This window comes from Mucor velutinosus (assembly GCF_035048745.1).
Source record: "Mucor velutinosus strain NIH1002 chromosome Unknown tig00001553, whole genome shotgun sequence".
NCBI lineage: Eukaryota > Fungi > Mucoromycota > Mucoromycetes > Mucorales > Mucoraceae > Mucor > Mucor velutinosus.
The window spans coordinates 420943-437502 of record NW_027041930.1 but is presented as its reverse complement, the minus strand read 5'-3'; the positions used below and the strand labels follow the sequence as shown (position 1 = coordinate 437502).

Sequence of the window (16560 nt, the reverse complement as noted above, 5' to 3'; positions counted from 1 at the left end):
GATTTTCTCGAAAGCATAATTCCAATGTGGGGTGTCAACAAATCCCATTGTGAAACGAGAGGCTTGATGTGATTTCTTGGGCAGAATAGTATAGATACACACAGCTTGAGTCCAATTGTTTCATATTGTAATTTCTATTGTCTCAGAGAGAGAGAGAGAGAGAGAGAGAGAAAAAAAAGACACCGGCTTGGCTCATGGAAACCTGCTTCTTCCCGCCTTGGTGATGTTTGACATGTAGTTCAAATGAGCTCTTGGCTTCATATGCCAACGATGGTGCTTGATGCATCTTGAGTCATGGTGATGATGACGATACTGTTTCATGTAGGCTATCGACATAAGCAGCACACATTTGACACACACACAAGCAACTGAGCACCACGCTAGACTATATCCTATTTGGACAGCCCTGCAACATGATAATTTCCTTTTCTTACTCAAAAGAACCAATTAGTGTCAATGTACGCATCTTGTAACACCCAATGTATGGAATCGATCTTTTTTAAAAAACAGGCCCAATTGCTGATAACTGATAACCGCGGTTAGTTTACTCCTTATAGTCTGAATGGTAACGACACATTTGCACCTGTTTATTTTTAGTTGCACAATGTGGGTCAAACTAATTTAGCAACTCGACTTTACCCCACATTTTAGAAAACCAGTGGATTCTTGTTATATAAGTTTTTTATTAACATAACGGGAAACAAAGGCAATATTGTACATAGTATAGTTTACATGGAGAAAAATAAAAAAAAAAAAGGGAATAAAAATACAGTTCTTAAAAAGCATAGAATTGGTCCGTTCTATAAACAACGCCATCGCCACGGACCAGCAGCAATGGGATCTTCTTTTGGAGGCTATCCTCCTCAATGATAAGTGTAGGGCTACTGAGCAGTTTCTGCATATCGGGAATCGTGCAGACCATAGACTCTCTCGACTTGTACTCGGTGTGTGGTGATTTGATGTCGCCAAACCAAAGATTGAGATCTCTGGTCAAGTTTTCACCGCAAAGTGTCAGACAGTCAGATTGCTTGATGTCTTGCACGATGGGGAAGGGTGTGATGGGTGCAGATGATGTAGACAATGTGGTAGTAGCTTGTTGGTTGAATGGCATGTTGAAGCAGCTTTGATCAGGCGCATCAGAGGGTGTCCAGAAGGTGTAACTGGCGCAATCAGTGCCAACAATGGTCCAGACGGCGGCATCAGAGACATCTTCAGTCCAGCAGGCACCCTCCAATCCCAAAGCATCTACAGAACTGCCGCGACGTTCAGCGAGACTACCGCGACGGCCCACCTTGGATTCAGTGCTGCTGATGGAGCTCATGCGACGACGAGCAGCAGCACCCGTCGTAGCAGCAGCAGCAGTGCTAGGTGCTTTTTTGCCTTCCTCGGCATCAAACAGTTTGTTCTCAACCACGTTCTGCATCAGATCATTCCACACGGCTGTATTGTTGTTGCTGTTGCTGCTAGTCTCAACTTTGGATGGCTGACAGTTGGGCACAAGATGACGAGTGTAAGTGGTCTTGTGCATGCCGACAACGTCATTCAAACAGGCCAAGTAAGTAACAGGATGGCAGGACTGAGGGATTTTATAGTTGGATTGTTGTTGTTTGGCAGAGGCGGGTGGCTGTTGTTGCTGCTGTTGTTGTTGTTGCTGGTATCGTGCCTTGTTCTGGTGAGAGAAGGTTGGATCCTGCACAATTTGGAAGGCAATCTTGTGGAGCTGAGAGACGGGATCACCGAGTGTTTCATCGCCACATTCGCCGCCAGTCTTGCCGGACAGATCGTCCATGCGATTGCCACCCAACACCATACTCCCTTTATCGACTTTGCGGATCACCATGACAGGGCTAACAAGGCCGGTTGTGACACACTGGAGTACAACAGGTTGGTTGTAATGGATGGCAACAGGTTGCTGAGTAGACGATGGAGTTTGTAATGCAATGGCGGGAGGAGGAGGGAAATTGGGGTTATTTGGATGGTGAGCATTAGGACGAGCAGCGTTGGCATCAGGAGAACGCGTAGTATCGACAATCCAAATAACAAAGGGATCCCAAGATCCGGTGCGGGCGACAAAGCAGGTGCCGTTGTTTTTGGCAGTGTTCTTGTGCGCATTGCTCGTGTTGGCATTGGTGTTGCTGTTAGAGGGAGGCTGGCCATTCGATACGCCCAAATACTTTGTTGAAACAGTTTGGGAGCGAATACGGTTAAACAAAGAGATGGTGGTGCCGTGATGAATGCATACTAAAATATCATCGGATTAGTCCATGTCGCAATAGGTAGCATGCTCAGCACACACTCACATTCCATGTTCTTGATGCTCTGTCTCTTCTTGCTTGGCTTACTAATCACCTTGATGCCCTTACTAGGGAAGGTACCCAGCTGCAATCCATTGCCAAGCTGAATCTTGGCTAGCACCTCCACTCGCTTTCTCTTCTCATCGGCGTCATTAATGTACAGTTGCTTGGAGACGCATCTTCCAGAGACAGAGGTATTACCACAAGCAGCAGTATCAACAATGGTGCCATTGGCTGTGGACCATTCCAGCACACCCGTTTGATTGATGCTTTCTCCAGAGATATGGATCGTAAGTTTAGGGGAGCTAAGCGTTTGTGAAGGCGACTGAAAGAAGTTGGCTTTCTTTGGTTCAGACAGCAAATTAGGTTTGTCTAGAGTGCTGTTGCCATTGCTGTTTGTCCACCAGTTGGCACCTTTCAAAATGGTAGTGGGAGGGGGACACAAGAATCTAAAATGAACGTCATCTTTGGTTAGCAAGGGCTGGTTCAGCAAAAAAAAAAAAAAAAAAGAGGTGGGTTACCTTTTCTCGGTTCCGTAACTCTTTTGTGCTACTCTGCTGGTTAGCACCATGACAGTTCGTTCACCAGTAACAGGCAGAGATCTCTCTTGATGATCACGTCGAATCAGATAGTCTTGGATGAGAGGTTTCAATGAAGAAGCAGTTGTTTCGCCTTGAATGATACGAGCAGTAATCAGGCCACTCTTGCTGTTATTCGTCTTTGTCATGTCCCACTCTTCTTGCTGTTGAGATGGTTGCTGTTGTTGTCCGAATGGTATAGGTTCAAATCCCAAAGAGGCCGGCTGCATTGGAGTAATAGGAGGAGAGGGTGACATGGAGGACAGAGAAGATGAGCCCATCGTGTTGGAAGGGGAGACAGGAGACAGCGAGTTGGTGCTACGTCTTTGTCTCTTTTGTGCCTGTGTGTGCATCTCCTTGACTTCTTGTTGTTCTAACAACCAATCAGCCATCGTGTTGATTTCATTGGTAATGGCAGATGGAGGAATCGAGTGATTCAGATTAAATAAATCAGTGCCAGTGGTATTAGAGTGTGTGGAGTGCGTGGAATCCATGAATGACATGTCCGAGATGATAGTAGAAGCATCATTCAGATGGTTGGGGGGAGAAGAAGAGGAGCAAGTGGATGCATTTTCCGCGACTAGTGCATCCAGAAAGCTTGTAGAGAAGAAATTAGACGAGGCTGTGGACAGCGCAGGTGATAAAAGAGTGGCATAATGAGGATCGTCCTCTCTTAGAGACAGAGTGCGTCTGTGAATAGGTCTTTCATTGTCCGTAGTAGCCGTAGTAGTGGGATTCATGTGGGCAGTAGAATTCAGCAACATTTGAATGTCATCCCAAGGCGAATGCTCGTTTGCCGTCATGATGTTGATGTCCTTTTGCATATCAAATGAATGGTAATCCAGCTCGCCCACAGCGACTGAATGACGGCGAGAATTGCTCCCGGATAACGGTGTGTTGTGCTGCTCAAAGAATGAATCAAAATTGAAGTGATGCTGATCATCGACATGCAAGGCGTTTGCTGCTGTCGATGGTGATGATGGCGACGAGTAGATGAAATCTGACCAAGAAGAGGTTGTTGTTGGCATAGATGAACTGAGCAATTTATCATCGGCTTGCTTTCTCTTTCTAGTCATGTCTTGTGCACTTGTGTTTGTAAACATGTTTGTATCTATATGTCTTCGTACCAGCGAATTTAGAAAAAGAGTATGTAATAGAAGAAAAAGAGAGAAACTTTTTTTTAATCCTTTTGATCACCCAAGAGGAAATCAAGGGCCTTTTATACCAAATGAGAGTGTGGTACAAGATAGTACTGCTAAAAGAGTATCCTAATTAAGCATCATGAACCCCACATTTTTTTATGGTTTAAACCAATCAAGCCAAGGAAGATGGTGTTGAGATTTGCTGCTCCGGCTCTCTCTATAAAACTTTTTACCGTCCACATGATGTACAACTAGTTTTCCCGCTCTTCTTCAACCGAAGAAACGGGGTAACACCACTAACTGCTTGCTTTGTATTTTGCCAGTAATATCTTTAAACCTTAATTTATGTCATCATCGACCAACATTTGTATACCAAAATAGAGACATGAAGTTCAACATTTGATGCAGACATTAGGATGAGGAGGAGGAGCATCGCAACAAGGCGTTGTTTGGGATATGCTTTATTTATTTGCACTCGATTTGCATGATGATACATTTGTATATCATTTAATTTATACATCATTTATTATTCCATTCTACATGTTTCGTTACACCAATACTAAATAAATGTGTGTGTGTGTGTGTATATATATCAATATATAAAAAGCAGGCTAATATCAGGATTTATACAGCAGAGAATGTTGAGAGGGCTTGGAGAAGACCTCTTTGCCAACATCATTCATATCATGTGTGCATATTCCTTTACATCACCCACACAAAATGTAATATGTCTATAAACATTGCATTGTTTTCTTGGCTGGTTTTTTTTTTTTTTTTTTTTTTTTTTTTTTTTTTTTTTTTTTGCCCCTCAAGTTGCCTGTTTTGTTAAAGAGCACTGCATGTCTCTGATTGATACATGTACATCACTGTATGTTCCTACGTAAGTTATTGTAATACACATGACATCGTCAACCCTGGGTTGTTGTTGAAATTGTACTGATCTGTTGAGTTTCAAATAGCATGGTATTTACCTGAAATGCTTTTGGTGTCCTCTCCTTCTCTTTTTATTATGTGCGATCAAAAACAATATAGAAACATGAGTTATTTTAGACAATGTGAATATGAAACGTATCCATACAAAATGCTAAAAAAAAATAAGCTTCAAGACTATCAGCTTTTTACTTTTTGCTTGCAACCAATGCAGCAATTTATTTCTAAATAAGCAGCAAATTGTGTGTAATCGTTTCATTAGATTCATATATAACAATTTGTATCAGATTGTGCTTATAAATACAATAAAAGTTTGGAATCTGTGAATGCAATACTTTTATCAATTTCAAAAAGTGTTCTCTAGACATTACTCACATTTGAAATTTATTGGCTTCATATAATTAAAGCTCGAATCCTAATTTGCACAGTCTAACTGCAAATGATTGGACTAATCAAGTATTTCAAAAGACTAGATTCTCATTTGCCAATAAAGGTTGTGATAGTGTATCGTAGTTGATCAATATCTTAGAGCATTGCGACTATTATATACAATTTTCTGCTGGAATTTTACTTTGTAACTGTCTATCATCATATCAGGAGCCTATAGCAACCTGTAACACTAAATCTGATTTTTCTACGACGCTTTCCGTCTGTAATAATGAGTAACAACCATACACAAATACACAGCTCACTTGCATTACCTCTTATTGCTCCAATTTGTGCAAAACGCAGCAAATTCTGAATATATTTGAGCCGTGTTTTCTCGTGATACAAGCCGTTCTAGACCGCCAGATTAGCACCATACGATTGCTCTCGACCAGTAGCTACTTCCTGGCACCTTTGCTCAACTTTTTGAGGACCAAAAAAAAAACATTGACCAAAAATCGACCAAAAAGCATGAGGGGTACCTCATGGTTTTTCATCGAAAATCAAACGACCGCATTTTTCACCTTAAAAATAAAGACTTTTACTATGGTATATATCGTATTAAAATGTTTCTCTCGATCCAAGCAACATCTGAAACCACTTTTATGAGGTTTTCTTATGCAAAATATGGTTATTTTCGCTAAAAACCTCATTTCATATTTTATCAAATTGCTCAGTAACTTTAGTCGAAATATCTATTACAATTAGCACCATTGGAAGCGCCTTGGAAAGTACTCCAAGAATGTATTAGGAAGCGTTTTTTTTTTTTTTTTTTTTTACGATTAGTTGATATTTAAAATCTATTTGATATACCAATTTTCATCATTTCTGATTCGAAACATCTTAGATAAAGGCACGCAGAACGACGCCGTTATTGAGCATAGCGAGTTTGATCGGGTAGCTCATATATTCATGAACTCATCACATAATTCTGACATCTGGTGCAAAACCGGTTGCAACTCCGAATGGCGTTCTGTCACTCGAAATGGTAATTGTTTGATCCAATTTCGACTTGATTGAACTATGTTGCGAAATTAGACTATGTAATTTTTGATAATTTCTCTGTGCGCCCTTAAGCTTTCTAGACGTACTTTTCAAGGCGCATCCAATGGTGCTATTTATTAAGCGTGTTATGAATAAGCTTTTTGAGAAATACCAAAAAGTATGAAATAACTATTTTGGCAAAAATGTCAAAGTTTTGTATATTAAGGCCTTGCAAAAGTCGTTTCAGGGGTTGCCCTGAATCAATAGAATCATTTTGATCTGATATTTGCTATAGTAAAAGTCTTTACTTTTGCTTCCAAAAACGCGATCGTTTGATTTTTGATAAAAACCATGAGATACCCCTCACGCTTTTTGGTCGATTTCGGTCAATGTTTTTTTGGTCCTCAAAAAGTTGAGCAAAGGTGCCAGAAAGTAAATACTGGATGAGAGCGACTGTTTGGCGCTAATCTGGAGGTCTAAAACGGCTTCTATTACGAAAAAGCACTACTTAAATACATTCATATGTTGCTGTTTTAGGCGCAATATTGACTAAAAAGGGGTTAAAAAGATCACATCAGATCATAAACTTTGATATGAAACTGCATTCACTTAAGATTCTAGTTATGGTATGTTCAAGATAATATATTGGATCTATTATTCTATCATCCAAATCTAACACCTTACCCTCACATCAAATACCTCAGTTCGAATGGTATATAAACCCTCTTATTTCCAATGTAATAAACGATATTCTTTACCTGATTAATTTCATACTCTTTTTCTAAATAATTTATTTCTGATAAATCACAGCTGGTAGCGCAAGGTCAGAGAAGGGGGGGAGCAGCTGATGAGACGACGGACAGACTAAATATTTTAGTAGAAGCCTTAGTATTGATCAAGGACTGATCGTCTTGTAGACGAAATTGTTGAGCAAGGGGGGCAAAGGAAACAGTAGAATTATCAAGGAGGCTGGGCTACATACTGGAACAAAGTATGGCTGAAACTGCAACTTGCCAGAGGCGAGGGCATTGAATACGGCGTTTGGAGTACGCTTTTAGTTGAACAATGACGGATCTCTGGGGTCTTTCCAATGTACAAAGTTGAGATAGGCATTGTATTGAAATTCGTTGGTTGCCAACATTTTTTCACCTGCAATTGGATCACGAACGAGGAGTAGGGAGGAACATAGAAGGCGGCTTGTAGTGGTAGGACCGTGGCCGTAGCAGTATTGATAGCAGCAGCTCCAAAAGAGCGAGGAAGATAATCCACCACACGGTATAACTTGATAATACCAATTCCTTGTTTATTCAGCCCCTGAGAAGAATCCTAGTCTGAAAAGAAGTATCGCGAGAATTCAGATAAAATGCTTCAAAAATTGTATGCAACCCAGGTATCTCTTGTTATTTGTTAATATATATATATATATCTATCATTTAACACTGATTGAATAGATATCTCATCTGCAGCTGTGCCAAAAGCTCCAAAGCTACGAACAAATATCTAACAGCCAGTAAATGAAAAGACCAACAACGCAAGGCTCTTCAGTTAACTTTGGTAATGTTGAGAACTCTGACAGCATTAACTTGAACATCAATGGCAACAACAAAACAGGTATATATGATTGTTTACACGGTTAGTTTTTGTTCGAATCTTAAAGATTTTACTAAAGCCAAAAAGAGGAAGGTATTTGAGGATGCGGGCCCACCAAAAGTAAGGATATTTTTTTTGAAAGAAGATAACATGCTATTAATGCGACAAGAAGGACGAGGAGGACCAACTCTACAACATCGCGCAGAACGACACTGATGTGTTTGCGTCTGTTTTTCTAAAATTACAAAAGAATGAACGTATGATACAGCCTGTATTCCATTGGGTCATCAATAGTGTTGATATGGCCGAAAAGACCTTGGCATACCAGAAGGCATATCTTGCCTTAACAAGTGATTCCGGCTTTGTCTTAAAGACACATGCACATAAAGGGCTTATGCTGTCCTCAATTCTACTTATAAAACTGCACCAACACTCCAGCCGCATGCCGGAGCGCATTAGTACAAAAGAGCTGGACACAATCAGAAAGTATGTGTTGGAAGACATCTGCAACGAGCCTGAATTCAATGATGGAGTCGCTATCAGGCTTACCAAGATCATTACAGTAAGTCCATTAGTGATAGACAACAGTTAGGACACCCCTTTACTACTTACATAGCAACATCACTCAAAGAATCATGCAAAAAACAAGATCACTAGAGAGGACAGTTTAAAGGAGTTCAGTAGTCTCTGTAATGAAATAGCCACCTAAAAGCAACCTCGTTGGAAGCCGGAATTTATCAAATATCATTCATTGAAATTCGTGCTTTTTGAATCTATTAATAGAACGCTCAAATGTGCATACACAATTTATATCAATTGTATTTTACTATTGCTTTTTTATGATATTTCTTGAACCTGGTTTCGATGCAGTCTCAAAGGTGCTTTAGACAAGGACAAATGCATTTATTATATAAGTTTCTGTATTAGCTTCTATTATCTCTCTCTCCCTCTCTCTCTCAAAACAGAGTGTGTGTACATGGCTTGTAAAATCTGAAGCTTAGAAATCCCCTCATCATTACAAAGCCTACCGTCATTTATCAGACACCTGGATGACTTGATGCTTGTGTTGAGTATATGAAAATGCATGTCATAAGAATGAACGATCAGCAACCAACCGAAACATGAAACGATCAACATTAGACAGCCCCTCTTTCCATACCTATGTGAATAAAACAAAAATCAAATTCGCCCGCAAAACGCTGATTTTCTAACATAGCCATCACTCATTATGTATCCAAATATACCTCTTCCATTACTCATACACTAAATGGTAAACATTTTTTCTCAAAGCAATGTAATAAAGTATAAAAAGGTTGTATTATTTAGTGTCTTTAAACAGTGGTATTACCCGAATTGCCAACTAAATATTGAGCTTTTATCTACTTTTGCTGTAATTTGTGATTGTTGAAACCACAAATTGAGACAAGAGCCACATATACCACTTTTTTTTTTATATATAAATCTTCCTCTGGATTTCGAAAAAGTTTTTATAGACATTTTGAGGTGCTTGATTGCTGAAACAGTATTCAAGCAGTTTTTTAGAGGTATGCAATTTGCATAGCTTACTACATTCTAGCAAATGTTGCATTGAAAACAAAATGTAAATAGCATTCAGGCGCAATTCCTCAAACTCCTTTCGCGCTTCATCACTTTCTGCCTTAATTTTAAGCTTTTATCCGAGAGATAAAGACCGTTGCTGTTGCAGTTGTATATGGAATAATAACATCAGAGAACAAAGATGCATAGTAGATCGTGCAATCTGTGATATATATCGAGAAGGAAAGAAGATCTCCATCCCATTTCCAAGAAAATATAAACTAGTACAAACAATGCATTGTTACGAGATCGTCAGCTTCTGAAAGTGATAAATTCCCATAAGATATAGAAATAGGAATTATTTCGCACACACACACGCACATTCCATCTTTCATCTCGCCTTCTAAAATGCCCATTTTCAAATGTGTATGTCAGTCCAATTCCCATAGAAGCGATAACTTTATTCCTTGAGAGTAAACTATAACTAGGCAAACTATAATGTCAAAAGCGAACACAATTAGACTTTTTGTTCTTGTTTGACCCTTTCTTCCTCTCTCTCTCTCTCTCTCTCTCTCTCTCTCTCCTTTCAACATTTACCTGGACCAAATAGCTTTCTGCAACAGTTCTTGCACGAGTATTGACACTCAACTTCATCTCAGAGATCTCCTTGTCAACTTCTTCCATGAAATGAACAATAAAGTCGACCAATTTATGCTTGTACATTTGTTCGGTATGGTTGTTGGTAATCAAGAAGGAAATATCGTATCCCTAGGTTTTGCAAACAGCAGGGCTTCAGCGACTTTGTCTTGGCTTTTCGATTAGTAAACTTACATCGACTGGCTTTCTACGTAAAATAACAAAACTCTCGGCTCTCATCATCAAGAAACGAGAAAACTTATGACACAGTATACGCTCGAGGTCGTCTGCTTGTTTGATCTTGATGCTGACACGAACAGAGTTGACTGAGGGTTCGACTAGAACTTTTTCGTTTTCGTTACGACTGATAACTAAAGGGTTCATTAAAAGTTCTTTGGATTTTCTGTGGATAATGTGCATGGTTAGACAAGCAGGCGTATATATATATATATATATATATATATATAAAGGACAAGCTTTGCTTACCCTGACTCGACTTCAGGTGTGTTGTGTCTTTCTGCCACTTGGGACGAGAAGTTTTCTAGACATAAAGCAGCGGTCAAAGTTGAACGTACAGCTGTAAGATATGGACGAAGTGTATTAGACTAGATTAAATTAATATTATCGCGTTAATTTCTTCTATGCGTTTCTAATTTTCTTCTGTTTGTATCGTAATATCTACCATAATGTTTGAATAAATGAAAAAAGAAAGAGAGAGAGAGACTAGGGAAAAAGAATCAATATGAGAATAGCACACACAGAGAGCTCTTTCGTCACTTTGTTGCACACTGTTTTTGCTCGGCGTTTTAAGGTGCCTTCAGTCAGGAAGCAGAAGCAAGCGCCAAAGAGATTTGGTCTCATAGTTCCCTTTGTTTATATATTGATCTAATCCGCCAGATAGCATCGGTATGTAGACAGCATTTGATGACTATTTAGACATGTCTTGATATTAAAAAATGATTCGTTTAGCTTGTACAAGTTATGTAAACAATATTTAAATAAATGCGTCTTGCTTTCTTGCATAGGAAATATACAAAAGTCGACAACCTTTGTGTGAGTATCTTTAGCAGCATCAAGGCAAATGAAAATAATGCTGAAGGTGTTGTAAACCTGCGTTTTCAATTTACACATGTGTACATGAAGCAGTTTTCTATCATTGCAGAAAAATTTCTCGTCTTTTTTTGTTATTGTTATTTAATGTTGCAATTTTAACCATATTTTCATGTTGTCAGAAAATACATACACTGTTGTCAAATTCCCAATTGATGCCAATTGCATATAAAAGGAATCCAGTTTCCAACTTCATTCATTTTATTTCCATCATCGTCTCATAGCAATTGCTTGAACATTTATATATACTACAAAATGCGTTTCTCTCTTGCCCTCATCTCTTCTGTTGTATTAGCTCAAGCTGCTTATGCTTTATCTGAATCAGCCCCAGCTTCATTTGCTGCTCTCCCATCAGTATCAGATGCTTATGATCGTCATGCTGCTGCTTCCGCTTCAATGTCTGCCGCCGCCGCTCCTTCTGCCTCTGATGTTGCTGATCATGCTGAAGCCCTCGAGAAGCGCAACTTGTTTGAATACATCAAGAAGGTCATCTTTGCCGATGAAGAGAGCTCTGTTGAATCTGCCTCTGCCTCTGGTGCCGCTGAGGATGCTTATTCCTATGTTTCTGCCTCTGAATTTGCATCTGAAGCTGCTGCATCTGCTGCCCCTTCTCTCTACAAGCGTGGTAACATGCAAGATATCCTTGATTCCATTGATGAGTACTCCGTGGCAGCTGACGCTGCTTCATCAGTCTCTGCCTTAGCCTCTGCCTCTGCCTCTGCCTTAGCCTCTGCCTCTGCCTCTGCCTTAGCCTCTGCCTCTGCTTCAGAAGCTCCTGCACTCAAGTGGAGAAACCGTGCTGCTGCTCGTATTCACGCTCAAAGCGAGTTTGCCTCTGCTCGTGCTGCTCCTTCAGCCAAGTACAACAACTACAAGCGTTCTGCTAGCGAGGGTGTTTATGCCTCTGCCGATGATTTCTTCTCTGAAGCTTCTGTATCAGAAGGTGCATCTGCCTCTGCTTCATTTGCTGCTGATGCCTTGCCCTCTGCAAGTGCATCTGAATACTATGTTCCTGTCTACTTGAAGCGTGATGAAATCGAAGAGGTCTCTGCCTCTGCCTCTGGTGCTTCTTACTCTGTTGATGCTTCCGAGTACTACAGCGCTGTTTCTGCCAGTGCCTCTGCTGCCGCTGCCTCTGCTTCAGCCTCTGCTGTCGTCAAGGAAGAGATGGTCTACAGGGTCAACAATGTCAAGCGTCAAGAATCACCATCCGCATCTGCTAGTGCCTCTGAAATCACACCCGTTTCTGCTGCCCTCAGCGCTTCTGCCAGTGCTGACGCCAGTGCCTCTGCCTCTGCCTCTGCCTCTGCCTCTGCCTCTGCCTCTGCCGATTCCAGTGTTGCCGATGTTCAATCACAAATTGAAGCTGCCATGGAGCAAAATGAACACTCTGCTGCTGACGAGATGATTGAGATCCAAGAGGCCTCTGCTGCACCTATTCTCGATGAAAAAGTTGTTGAAAATGATGCTGACAACTTTTGGATTGCTGATGCTCAAGCCGAAGCTGCCTTCAAGGGTTACGACTGGAAGGAAAACAACTAAGTTCTCATACAAAAACACACCATTTAGATTTCTTTAACTTATATAAAATTTACCCATAAATGAACCAAAAAAAAACATTTATATATATAACATTTCTTTTATTACGATATCATTCTCCTGCTCCTCCATTTTAATAAAGTTTTTCTTATAAACTAATAATCAGATCAAGGACTTTATTTTTGTTGAAGTCCATTTAAGAGGTATTCCATGGGAAAGTCAGAGTTGCCAGGCACACGTTGAGTAAACAAGACATTCAGGTTGTTGTCCATGATGATAACTGATCGCTGCATCTCGCTTTTATCTGTGACTGACTTGAATGTTTGCGAGATTGATCTACTGGGAGTGTCCGATGCCATGATAAATGAAGGCAGAAAGTCCAAGCTTGTAGGTGTGGCATTGGGTGTGGCATACATGTTGTGTATTCCAACTCGGTCATGCGTCATGACAATGGGTATGGCACCGAGCTTTACAAAATCATGGTAGTGTTTTCTGAAATTATGTCAGTCAGTATACATCTAGTCAATCTTAAGGCATACTTTACTCTATCTGCATTAAATCACTTCTTGACTGTTCCGTGCTGTATCAGAAGCCATTAGTGATTGAGTACATATGACTGATGTGAATATCTCTTACAAATCATAGCCACAAAAGAACACCACAGCATAGTTTCCACCCGAAAAGACATCAGATAGCTGGAACTGCAAGACTTGTCTCTGGTAAAAAATGACACACTGAAAATCATACAATGCAGGCCTGTTTGGGTGTGCGATCTTTAGTTTAGAGCTCATATGGTCGCTTAATTCAGCTTCCACATCGTCTCGTAGGCCTCTGTATCGTTTCAATCTTTTGGGTGTGTCAGTATTTAATTTCTGCATCGCCATTGTGTAATTGATCATGAGAAAGAAAGAGCGAAAAAGAGAGGCTCTGAATTTATTGTAAATACTGCATGAAAAACAGATTCGCACTGTGTTACATAATTCTGCTTTCAGGCAGAGAGAGAGAGAGAGAGAGAGAAATGTTCTCACAACAATAAATCATTCCTAGTCCAACAAAACCAAATCTTCATCACCGTCTTCCAGGACAACCACATTATCCACCACTTGATGAGACACCTTGGCTTTCTTGGCTGTCTGGCGGGACAGTTGATCAAGATCGGCTTCGTCCTCATCCAATCTACGTTTCTTTTCCCCTGAATCACGACTTGTTTGCTTGGGTTTGGGAATGGCACCCATCAATTTCAGGCTATCGTCATGTTCCTCGTTAGCATCACTATATTACAAAAACAAAAGGTCAATACTGAACGAGCCCATACACTACTACACAACGTTCTCAGCTTACAATGCTTCTAAAATAAGATCCACATCTTCTCCACCATCATCTTGAGTGACACGGATAATGGAACCTGAATTCAAGCCAACTTCTCTCAGCTTCAAGTCAACACCGTCGTCAAATTCAATATCATAGATCATACGGCTGCCGTCCATGATTGCCACTTCATCCTCCACCATACCAGCGCCTCCGACTTCCTGTGACACTAAAATCACCTTTTGAATAATGTCGTTCAATGTGGTTTTGTCAAAATTGACTTTTACTGTAGCGCTTCTGGATCGACAGACACCACAGTTAGGATTTGGCTCAACGTTTGCCTCCTGAACAAGCCGAGATCCGGTGGTGAGATATGTTCGAGGGTTGTTTTTGAAGTCTCCACGCAAGATGCCATATGCTTTCATGATGACAAAGCCGGCAATTACAGCATTGGTAGTGGCAATAGCGGGAATGATGTTGCCTGCCATAGCTACACGAAGAAAAAAAATTGGTCAATAAACCATGCTTCTATGCTGCTGGCTCATACACAACTCACATTTGACATCAAATAAACTTTTGGTTGGAATATTGAACACATGGGCTCTCAAATTGGAAGCGGCAGTAACGAAATCCATAGCATCATCATCGTCTTTATCGAATGACAGAATAGCATCTGATTGTGTCTCTCTTTCCTTCAAATAACGGGCAGCGAGTCTCACAACACTGTCCTTGAACATTTCAAAATTCTCCTTTAAGGTCCACACTTTTTGATCTGCCAGGCCCACTGCTGATGTCTCTGCTGCTGCTGATTCGCTCTCTAAAGTATCGTAGTCCAATGGTGTAGGTTTGGCTCGTTTTGCCCACATGGATTCCATGGATAGCAGTCTATTGATATCTGTGTTGTACACCTTGTCGAATACCTTCTTTGCATAATCCGCTGATCCAACTGCTTCCTTAATTTGTTTCAATTCGGCGGTTTCTCTCGACAGGGCAGCCAACTCTTGAGCTATGGCATCATCAGATCATGCTCTTTTCGCTGTTGTGGGTAGCCTTACCGTTTTCTTCTGAATTATCTTCTTCCATTGCCTCTTCGTCTTCGGAATTACCAAATAACTGGCTGTCATATGCTGTCAGTATATGCCATCTCTTTGCTCTACTTGACTATTACCTGAATAAAAAGCTCTTGGCCCAGACGATGCAATGAATAGGAGCACTGGGTGTGCTTCTGATTGTACAGACTGGGTATGTGGTAGGTGTGGGCTTGGGTTGGCAATCAAAGCATTCAGTTTCAAACTAGTCTAACGTGTCAGTAAATACAATTCATGCAACAACATAAGATCAGTTACACACCTTCTTGATCACATAGGCTTGGCCAAGGTAGCCTTGGGTACCTGATTCCACCAAAGGAACATCTGCTGCTAAGCACATGGCATTGACATGTCGACGGGCATCTAGTGAGGATTGTGTGAGGTGCTTGTCTTTATGCAAAACGATGTTCATGTTACCCAAATTGTCCAACGCGTTGAGGACCATCGTGAACTGCTTAAACCATTGAACGCTGAATTGGCTCTCCTTGATGTTGCCTTGAAGAGACTCAATCTTGGCGGCAGGGTTGAATTTGTGGGCGGACTCTTTGGCAACCTATACGAGATTCATGAGTGAAGGGCTCTTTTGGTGGTTGTAAGATGGCAGACATACATGTGCCTTTGCTTTCTTGACATGTTGACGTTGAAACAAGAATTGTCGGTTTAAGTTGGAGATGTCGATGGTATCCAAATCAATCTAATAAGAAAAGTCTGTTCAGCACACACTGGCCTGTCAAATGAGAGCAGTTTACATTACCACCACAATATCTTTGAAGCCTGACATAACAAGATTTTTCAACAATTCACATCCAATGCCACCAGCACCGACCAAGAGGATCTTGCTGCTGGCAACTTTGTTGTACAGTTCTTGTCCAAGCACTCGAATATTGTAGGATTCTCTCTTACTACTCATATCAAATTATTGGTGTATTCTACAAAAGGAACAGGTAGAGGGTGGTGTAGCAATGGAAGAGCCATCATTTTAAGCGCGTCGCACCCAGTCACGAATACAACAGATCAGCACTACAAATGCGCATTTGAAGCATTGCCCTGATCAATGTCCTATCAATCACCAGTTCCTAGGAAAATCAAAGTAGCAAATCAGGGCCACTCTATAGTCAATGTCGACCTCTTTTTATAGTAGGGCATCGCTTTTAGGAAGTTATATCATTCATCTCAAGATGGATCCATTGGCATCCAACATGTCATCAATAAAACACCGATTTTGTGTGGGGGGGGGGGCTTTCAACTGTGATAGAAGCCTTTTGAATGGTGTAGCTTGTTGCAAGGCTCATAGTCACAAGCTAAATGGATGGACACGTTATTTCAAATGAAAAAAAGCAGATTGGTCATATTAATCCCTTGTTCAATTCTTTCATCTTCTTTAGAATTATTCAAGTTT

At 40.6% G+C, this 16560-nt stretch overlaps 6 protein-coding genes across 6 annotated transcripts; 2 read left to right on the top strand and 4 right to left on the bottom strand.

Moving 5' to 3' along the window:
• Positions 1-775: 775 nt before the first annotated feature.
• On the bottom strand, positions 776-3975 carry RPS24_3 (ribosomal 40S subunit protein S24B; the record flags this gene model as incomplete). The annotated part of the gene is made up of 3 exons (XM_064826745.1): positions 776-2241; positions 2301-2743; positions 2816-3975. 3 exons carry the CDS (start codon positions 3973-3975, stop codon positions 776-778), a joined length of 3069 nt encoding a protein of 1022 aa, XP_064675802.1.
• A 3893-nt stretch (positions 3976-7868) lies between these two features.
• Positions 7869-8653, top strand: ATC70_007485 (uncharacterized protein; the record flags this gene model as incomplete). Its single annotated transcript, XM_064826744.1, has 4 exons — positions 7869-7965; positions 8024-8064; positions 8114-8506; positions 8561-8653. 4 exons carry the CDS (start codon positions 7869-7871, stop codon positions 8651-8653), a joined length of 624 nt encoding a protein of 207 aa, XP_064675801.1.
• A 1311-nt stretch (positions 8654-9964) lies between these two features.
• On the bottom strand, positions 9965-10801 carry ATC70_007484 (uncharacterized protein; the record flags this gene model as incomplete). The annotated part of the gene is made up of 5 exons (XM_064826743.1): positions 9965-9973; positions 10078-10248; positions 10312-10519; positions 10603-10721; positions 10799-10801. 5 exons carry the CDS (start codon positions 10799-10801, stop codon positions 9965-9967), a joined length of 510 nt encoding a protein of 169 aa, XP_064675800.1.
• Positions 10802-11481: 680 nt separating this feature from the next.
• Positions 11482-12768, top strand: TRM8_1 (tRNA (guanine-N(7)-)-methyltransferase (tRNA(m7G46)-methyltransferase); the record flags this gene model as incomplete). Its single annotated transcript, XM_064826742.1, has 1 exon — positions 11482-12768. One exon carries the CDS (start codon positions 11482-11484, stop codon positions 12766-12768), a length of 1287 nt encoding a protein of 428 aa, XP_064675799.1.
• A 173-nt stretch (positions 12769-12941) lies between these two features.
• On the bottom strand, positions 12942-13649 carry ATC70_007482 (uncharacterized protein; the record flags this gene model as incomplete). Its single annotated transcript, XM_064826741.1, has 3 exons — positions 12942-13257; positions 13310-13345; positions 13402-13649. 3 exons carry the CDS (start codon positions 13647-13649, stop codon positions 12942-12944), a joined length of 600 nt encoding a protein of 199 aa, XP_064675798.1.
• A 159-nt stretch (positions 13650-13808) lies between these two features.
• Positions 13809-16071, bottom strand: ATC70_007481 (uncharacterized protein; the record flags this gene model as incomplete). Its single annotated transcript, XM_064826740.1, has 9 exons — positions 13809-14037; positions 14107-14563; positions 14630-15079; positions 15129-15190; positions 15242-15366; positions 15424-15524; positions 15579-15714; positions 15772-15855; positions 15916-16071. The coding sequence occupies 9 exons, from the start codon at positions 16069-16071 to the stop codon at positions 13809-13811; spliced, it is 1800 nt and encodes a 599-aa protein (XP_064675797.1).
• Positions 16072-16560: the final 489 nt, after the last annotated feature.